This window comes from Penaeus vannamei, chromosome 13 (assembly GCF_042767895.1).
Source record: "Penaeus vannamei isolate JL-2024 chromosome 13, ASM4276789v1, whole genome shotgun sequence".
In the NCBI taxonomy this organism is placed as follows: Eukaryota; Metazoa; Arthropoda; class Malacostraca; order Decapoda; family Penaeidae; genus Penaeus; species Penaeus vannamei.
In genome coordinates this window covers 7890932-7900137 of record NC_091561.1, presented here as the reverse complement: position 1 = coordinate 7900137, position 9206 = coordinate 7890932, and the positions used below count along the sequence as shown (strand labels likewise).

Genomic DNA, 9206 nt, shown 5'->3' with positions numbered 1-9206 from the left:
GTTTGTATTTCATAAGCCTGATAATGGCTGTATTTTATAAACCTAATAATGGCTAAAAGTGTATACTTATAAAATGACATTACGTCACAAGTATATTGAAAGTTTTCTTCTTTCTTTCTTTTTTCTCAGAGAAGAATAACTACTTTGAAAAAGAAAAACCTTTATTAATGTCATTCCTGCATATGGTATCACATAGTAACATTTAGTCTATGTAGCACAACATTTCAAAAGTAAGATTTTATATTGTTTTGGTATTATATACTTCAACGGATCATATTATTTACTGGCAAACCCTTTTGCAATGGGAACTCCTTAACACAGGTGTGCCCATAGTCATCTGTTTGGGGGAAAACATAGAATTGTAAGAAACAGGAATTTAACAGGGTTTCTTTGACTTTTCCATCCCCATCTTTCTCCTTCCATCTTCACATCATCTCCACCTTTTCCATGTTTTCTGCTGATGTTGAATTAAATTTTTACTAGTAACATATTCCTGTATTTTAGATGTTATTAGCAATTGGGGTGTGGCAGTATTTCTTTTTTCACAAAGAAAAGACATGCAATAAACATATAGACAAGTAAGTTTGCTCTGCTTCTTATCATAGTTCCATCACACTGTGGTTTACCTATCTGAAAAGAGAAGTGGAAAGGTTACTAGGAGTCGCAGAAATTTCTCAGTTCCAACTTGCACACTGCTGATGAAGAGGAAGCAAGGATGAAACCGAGAACACTGGAATGGTTTATTTGGTAAATACATTTGCAGCTAGTGATATATCTCTTGCCAAATGAAATCTTGTGTAGAGCATTTCAAATTATTTATAAGACACTGTACAAACAAAACATGCCAGTAATTTCAACTTTCTCATATTTTCATCATAAACAATGGGGGAGTAGCAGTTACCGTAAAAGAAATTGAAAAGCTTTGTATTGTTTTTTTATTTATTTTCATACAGACTTTATACTCTGCATACATGTAATTAATATCTAGGCTAATTTATGCTGCCAGTAGGTTTCATTTAAATGTAAACTTGATCCACATCATTACTCATGCATCTAAATTTGTATTTGTATATATATTTTTTTACTCATATTTTGCTATATAATTATTATAAACCTTTCATATTTATTCATATCTAGTGTGTAAACACATGGACATACATAATTAATATCCTTTACAGAGGATATTGGGATGATCAGCCATTCTGATGATTCACACCGTCACAGTTACATCTGAGCCACAAGCTCATACATTATCTACCCTGACTGACCTCTCTGGCAAACGTATTCCAGCCCATCCCCACTCCTCCCTTAATATTTGTACCAGAACTGTTTCCATCTCCCCAGCTGATTTCTGTATGACAAGGATTAGTTAGACTGTGAAAACAACCTGCTTATGCTACAGTGCTACACCATTTCCTCCTAGGCCTCCAAAAGGTCTACACCAATATTGCCAATATTACTTTCTGTAGACATGACCTCTCTCATGAAGTTTATGTTGGTGGAGAGTCCTACCCTGTCCAACCATATAGACTCGTCCCCTGTTAATATCAGAAATGCTGTCATTTTGGACACCCTGCTAAATAATGTCACTCCATAGCTTGCTCTATATGCCCAACCTGGCCACGGTCACTCAAATTGCCCTGTGCAATCACACACATATACCAGTTGTGGTGCATCTCATAATGTATTTTATAGGGGCTGTCTTACCTACAAGTAGCAGTCCTCAAATTCAAACTTGGCCTTATTTTATGCAAGGCCAAGTTGGAAGCATACTGACAAGGTTTTTCTCATTACCAATTCCAGTGCTGTCCTTGGCTATGACCCTCCCCCATCTCCCCAAGAAGTTTCTACATCTCCCTTAGTATCTCTTCTTCCTAATTTTTATGTTCCCAATTCTACCCCCTACCTCTCTGTCAAATTCTTTTACCATTTCAAATCCACACTCAGGTCCCCACTTCCCAAGTGACTATCCCTCCTGCTTGCTCTGCCCATTACATCAGACAATCTAATATTAGTATTTGAAAGTGCAGTTTGGGAATGTTACTGCGAATCCAGCTCCTGAGATGGATTTGGAACTGTCAGTGTAAACATGAATGCTGGAGGAATGACTGGAGACATGGTCAAGGAAGTGAGTGAGAAGGATAGAGGAGGGAATATCTGATTTTGGTGGGTCAGGGAAAACTGAGGAGCAAATACAGGGGTTAGGTATAAGCCATGGAGAAGGAGGAGGTACATAATGAATGTTGGGAGAGAGGTGCATTCTGAAGGGTGAGTAATGACCTGGGTGTATGATATAGAATGGATGGAGTTGTCAATAAATGTGCCCATGGTTCCCGGAGGTCATCCATGACTAACACAAAGCATTCAGCAGGTAGGGTGGTCCCCTACCTTGGGCCTCAGTCACCATCTCCTAAGCCCCCCCCCCCTGACAATTAGCAAGGGATTGGGAGGGTCTTTCATGTATAAAAACACATCACATATCATATGAGGTTTTTATTTACATTTTATGTACACTGGGTTTACAATACTGTAGTAAAGTTACCTACTTCAAAAAATTATCTTAAGTCATATCATCCAACAAAGGATATGCCATCTTCAACACATGAACATGGGTGAAGTATCCATATATTAATATTTTTTCTTGACATTTTTTACTGCAGAAAGAAATCCCACATAAATAACAGCAATAATAATTAGTTTTCTTAAATCAAAATGACTGGCTTACATATAATCAAAGCAATGCACTTCATAAATATGAAAATTAAATCTGATTTTAGCTAAAATGACTGAGACTCAACTTACATTTATGAAGTAAAAATTATTGTTTAAAACTGATCACAAATACAAGTGAAAACTAAATTTGGTATAAATGTAATCCTAGACATTCATAAAACTTAAAAGACTATCACATTCGAATCTGAAAGGTGAAACTGACACACTGTTTCCTAGGTAAATATATGCATTACACTATACAACTGCAAATCAAGGGCAGAGGTTACACACTTGGGCACTCGGAACCTAAAGCACTTGTAAGTAGAGTACAGGAAAAACAAACAAGTTTCAAATAAAATGCTGCCAAAGTATATTCCCAATATATTCTAGGATATATTGCCTAAGGTTAGGATACAAAACTTAGGTACTGGTTCTCAGGGATTGTAACAGTTTATGTACATTTCATATCTGACTGCCATTACTAGTAGCTTGGACCATACAGAATGTGACCTAAACACCCTGATATCCTGTGGATTAAATTACTAATTACCTTGCCAACCCTATCAATCACCAATGCAAATATCAGCATATTTAAACAATATTAAACACAAAGCCAATGTTATATTGAATTTTTAACTGATTATCAAAGGCAATATAGGTCCTATATTACATAGGATCCTTCAACATAATGCAACATTCATAATCTGTGATTTGTATAAAAAAAAAAAAAAAACTCACTATAACCTGATTACCTATGTAACAGTTTACAGCATCTTTGAAAAAAATCATTTGCATAATCAACAAGACAAAAAATTTATATAAATGCCCTATATTAAACAGAACAAACAAAATACCCACATTAGAATATTTTCAGCAACATATATTTGCACTTGCTATTCATCAATTGGCATATGTGGGAAGGAAAGGTGAAGAGATGTCTGGTGGTTTGTGTAGCATATTATAATGATAAAGCATTTAGAAATATACAAGAAACATAACATATAACGATAAGTAGGTCTTGCCCAGCTTCTACTATGGTAATCATATAGATTCATTGCTGCATCTGCCTGATGCCATCATTCTGAGTAAATTAGTAAGACTAGCCTGAACTCAGCATTTCTGACACAAAAATCCACTTGTATTGCCATTTGCATATTGTCATATCACCATATTCTAAAAACAAAGCACCTAATCCCATTTTAGATATTTTAAGCATACACAATGTAAATTTGAACATTATCATCATTCAATTACTCTGCAATAATGTAAGTAATAGTAATTGCACTAGCAAAATAATTTGCCAATATGAAGGCAAACTCAATATTTTCAAGAATATTTCACTAAATAAAATACTCATGAATAAAATAACAGAGGAATTTCCATACAGAAGACAGCACCTGTCTAATAATGACAAATTAACATAATACATTATAATCTGCTCCTAGTCTTTTTCTTGACCAACTTGTACTTCCTCAGGCATTCTTTCAACTGACAATTAGTACAAATATTGAAAGCCTTTATATGCATTTTAGATTGTACAGACATGTAAGTTATTTATGGTCATACAAGTTCCATACAATTCCTTTGGCAAGCACTAAGTTTTGGCATCCCAATACTACATCCAGAATTGCGTTTACAGAAGAAAAAAAATGCTTGCAATGCATCCAAATTTTAGTTTTCAGTTTTTCATATCTTTTGATTATGGTAAATAAAACAGGAAACCTGTACAAGGGTAAAAGGTTGGGACTGTATATCTGAACGAGGGTTGGATATATCGAGAAGGTCGTGATGGGAGAATTCTGTCACTGGGAAAGCAATTCTGAGCCTTTGATTGTGTCACTGATGCTTCATTTTGAATGCACTGTACATACTATTTCAACATATCAGAGGCACAAAATTGCTTGATATAACTTATATACCTTATAGATAGTTTAAAAATGGATAACAGCATGTATAAAATATACTATGCTAAGCAATACTTTAAGATTACCTATCTAATTTATTCCAAGACTGGAGGAACACTGGATTGTATGGCATTTCAAAGTTTCAATATTGAAGTTAAACAAAAATGAGAGAAAATGAGTAGGTATACAGCTGCAGTGAAAAGTAAAATTACCTGTCATTATTTATACAGGGTGAGGATTCCATTACATAGTCAATGCTTTACAAAGAAAACACTGGCTTGACTCATACTTCATGTGTTTTGCCATGACAAGGTATGTCAACAGGAAATGAATAAAGGAAACAGATAGTGAATAACTGCTTATAAACTATGTAAATATCAAGGTGTGCTGCCTGTCTTACAAACTTCTGTGGGGGATTAAAACTGATTACTATAAAGTAATCAGTTATAAAACATAAGGTATTTAAAGCAAGCATGAAGCTAATACGTTTGGTCAAAAATGGCAATACATAATGATCCCTAATCAGTTTGTGCATCATCTTGCTGGTGAATCTTCACAAAAACAATGTCTGATAATGAATACATGGAAATGTTCCAGTACCACCTGGAAACCAATCTTGAATTTTGTGATGATTTCTCAGCAGTTAAACACTAAAACATTAAAATGAAAAAAAAAAAATAATAAAAAAAAAATAATAATAATACCTGAGAATAAGTAAATAATTATGGATAAAAAACATTCTCAGACAGTCCATCTTTTCCTCGACCAGGAATTCAAAGTTAAAAGAAACCTCAGTCTGTAGCCTTTAAAGTCCCTTTACTTGCTTTACTTATGCTCCAAGTGTTACAGAAACAATAATCTTTTTTTTCTTTAACAAGATACTGTTACCAGCAATCAACACATTATGCTGAAATTAATCTAATAATTAGCACTTAATCATCAAAATGATTAAGCAGAGATATAAAAATGAATTTACAATTAACAACACAAGAGTATAAATTTAGGTAATTCATTTCAATACAATGAAAAGTATGGTCTATAAAAGGAGCAGTTTGTAACCTGTTACACTATTAGGAGCATTAATATATTGATAATGTAGTAACATGCCGTACTTGCTAACAGATTAGGAACTCATTTCGTAACTGGAGATAAGTACAATTTGTATGTATGTTTGTATGTTAGTACTTCTATATGTATATATGAATTGTGTGAGTGTGTAAGTGTATAAGTGTGTGTGTGTGTGTGTGTGTGTGTGTGTGTGTGTGTGTGTGTGTGTGTGTGTGTGTGTGTGTGTGTGTGTGTGTGTGTGTGTGTGTGTGTGTGTGTGTGCGTGCGTGTATGTGTGCGTGTCTGTGCGCGTGTCTGTGCGCGTGTCTGTGCGCGTGTCTGTGTGCGTGTCTGTGTGTGTGAGCGTGTGCGCATGTGTGTGTGTGTGTGTGTGTGTGTGTGTGTGTGTGTGTGTGTGTGTGTGTGTGTGTGTGTGTGTGTGTGTGTGTGTGTGTGTGTGTGTGTGTCTGTGTCTGTCTGTGTGTGTGTGTGTGTGTGTGTGTGTGTGTGTGTGTGTGTGTGTGTCTGTGTGTGTGCGCGCATATCTTGTAACTTCTAATTAATGTGTTCATAATTTCTGGCAAATTATAATGTTCTTATGATCAATCCATTACTTCTGTTATCTCTCCAACTTTCTAAAATGAAAGAGGGAGAGAGAGAAAAGAAAAAGCTCAACTCCATGTAAGCATCTTGGCTCCCTTGCCGACTTGTTTGAGACTGGCAGTGATATCCCTTCTGGTAGGGTGAGAATGAAAGGTAGAGGGGCTTTGGGAGAAGTCTAGAATATCAACCACAAGAAAAATGAGTGAAGGTGGTAGTAACTATGGCATTACATCTTATAACTGTTAACAATAACAGAAGGCAAGTTAGATGATTAAGAGATAATGAGCACTGAAAGGTACCTTCAAAACATTACAAACATTACAGTAAACTATATAAAATTATGAGCCTTCCCTATATTGGATCACACAGTATGATAAAAAGAGCAGAGGAAAAGCTCACAGAAAGAAATAAAAAGACGAAGACACAGAAACTATTCTTGCTCATGTTGCCGATGGCCGCTGCACAATGTCTTGTTCAAGGGTGAAGCTGTAGTAGTACTGGAAAATAAACATCTTATATTACTAAACAAATCTTAAAGACACAAATCTTTATGAAAAGAACACAGAACAGAAGGATCATTCTTCCTAATCATAATATTAATTGGATTATAACATTAATTCAAATCACAGAAAGAATTCTGCAACATATTATTTTCCCTTGCCCTTTAGACTGTGAATGCACTACAACTAGACATAATATTCACCAAAATAATTAATGTGCACTAAACTCAATGATTTAAAATATATACCATACTAACATCTCTTGCCAAAAAAAGTAAATGATAAAAGAGGAGGAGGAAAAGAAGGTGGAGGAGGAGAAGGAAAAGAAGGAGGTGGAGGAAAAGAAGGAAGAGGAGGAGGAGGAGGGAAAGAAGGAAGAGGAGGAGGAGGAGGGAAAGAAGGAAGAGGAGGAGGAGGAGGAAAAGAAGGAAGAGAAGGAGGAGCAGGAAAAGAAAGAGGAGGAGGAGGAGGAGGAAAAGAAGGAATGGTAAAAGGACAGAGATGGAAATGGAGGAAACCGAGGAAGCAAAGAAGAGGAAAAGGAGGAGAAGGAAAAGAAGTAGAAGTAGGGAGAACAGGAGGAGGAGAAGTAGGGAAAACAGGAGGAGGAGAAGTAGGGAGAACAGGAGGAGCAGAAGTAGGGAGAACAGGAGGAGAAGAAATAGGGAGAACAGGAGGAGAAGAAGTAGGGAGAACAGGAGGAGGAGTAGTAGGGAGAGGAGGAGGAGGAGGAGGAGGAGGAGGAGGAGGAGGAGGAGGAGAAGTAGGGAGAGGTGGAGGAGGAGGAGAAGTAGGGAGAGGTGGAGGAGGAGATAGGGTGAGGTGGAGGAGGTGGAGAAGTAGGGAGAGGTGGAGGAGGAGGAGAAGTAGGGAGAGGTGGAGAAGGAGGAGGAGGAGGAGGAGGAGGAGGAGGAGGAGGAGGAGGAGGAGGAGAAGAAGTAGGGAGGAAGGAGAAAGCAGACAGAGGAGGTGAAGTAGGCAAAGGAAGAGGAGGAGGAGGAAAAGGGGAGAGAAGAGGAGAAGTAGAAGGAAGAATTGGAAAAGGTGGAAGAGGAAGGGGATGGGGGTGAAGATGGGGAAAGGAAGAGGAAGGGCAAAGGGAAGGGGATGAGCAGGAGGAACAGGAGGAAGTGGAAGTCAAGAAAAAAAATCATGCAGTTTTGCCTGTCCACAGCTGCAGAAGATGAAGATCGCACTGAAGGTTCTTGAAAGCATAAAGATAAAAGCTAATTAAGGGAGCATAAACCATACTTACATTGGGCTGATGGTTAGTAAAGTGTGAGGTAGTTTGCCAAAAGGTATGCTAGGTTATTGTTTGGAAGTTGCATAGTGTCATCTGAAGCATGGGCAAAAGTGGGAACATATACCCATTGGTCCAAGAATGCAATCAAATAAACTACTCCTTTCATTCCTAAATTTGGATACAGCATTACAGTTTTTATCTAAAGGTGGAAACTGTAGACTTTTATTGCCATCCTGAACAGATATTTTTTTACATTGTTAAACAGTAACCTAAAGCTAAAGATGACAAAGAAATGGTAAAACGATGCACATATTTCTACTAACAATAAACAAAATGTACCTTTATCATCAATCCTTTTATAAAAGCCACCTCCCCACAACAAATTCACAGGCACCTGAACCATAGTTGCAATCTAAAATCAAAATCTAATTTACAACAGAGTGAGACCAAACTTTAAAAGGAGGGCAGACAGAGATCTTATACCTTACACCTCATTTCTGATGAAGATGGGAGGACATAAGTTATTGATATCCTTTCTCTTCCCAGCAAAGGATGTGTAATAATTCTACTTACTTTACTCCATCTAATAACTCTCGAAGGAAATATGATGCATGTGCCCACCAACACAACAGTACACAGAGAAAATACTATATACATTTATAAAGAAAATGTACGTGAAATATTTTGCTAAAATCACACAGTGAATCTGAATAATAGTCAAGACACATATTATCAGCTTTTTCTCTCACCTCGTCTTCAATCTGTTGTCTACTCTTTTTGTTGACTACAGGGAGTGTTTCCATGGCACTGTCATCTGAGTTCACATATTTCTTGTTGAGAATAAAGGGTACACCAAACAATGCTGGAAAATTTAGAAAAGAAAGCCTATTAGTCTCTTGCATAATAGTATATAATAGTGTATAATATAATATAATATAATACAATACAATATAATATATATATATTTCTAGTAACAATAAAGCTAAACAACTATATTACCCATCATTATAAATATAATTTTCACACACAACAAAATATATCAGCAGGAAAGATGTAATTCATAAAATTAATTCCATTTGTCTTTGCATTAGCTGTTGGAATCTCATTGGCCCTCACATGACAAAGTATGGCCCGTTGGGTTATGTAAGTGGCAATATCCTAGGCATGCAGCACAAAGGCCAGGTGCGCATGAACACC

At 36.5% G+C, this 9206-nt stretch overlaps 1 protein-coding gene across 3 annotated transcripts in view; it reads right to left on the bottom strand.

Annotated features, from left to right (window-relative positions):
* Nucleotides 1-2478: 2478 nt before the first annotated feature.
* Nucleotides 2479-9206, bottom strand: part of Mvb12 (multivesicular body subunit 12-like Mvb12) — a 19714-nt gene continuing 12986 nt past the window's right edge. For all 3 annotated transcript variants that reach the window (XM_027366665.2, XM_027366667.2, XM_027366666.2), the window contains exons 6-7: nucleotides 8759-8871; nucleotides 2479-6763 (exon numbers count right to left, since the gene is read on the bottom strand). In XM_027366665.2, the coding sequence (XP_027222466.1) occupies nucleotides 6707-6763; nucleotides 8759-8871 (170 nt within the window). In that variant the 3' untranslated portion in view covers nucleotides 2479-6706. The remainder of the gene's footprint in view (nucleotides 6764-8758; nucleotides 8872-9206) is intronic.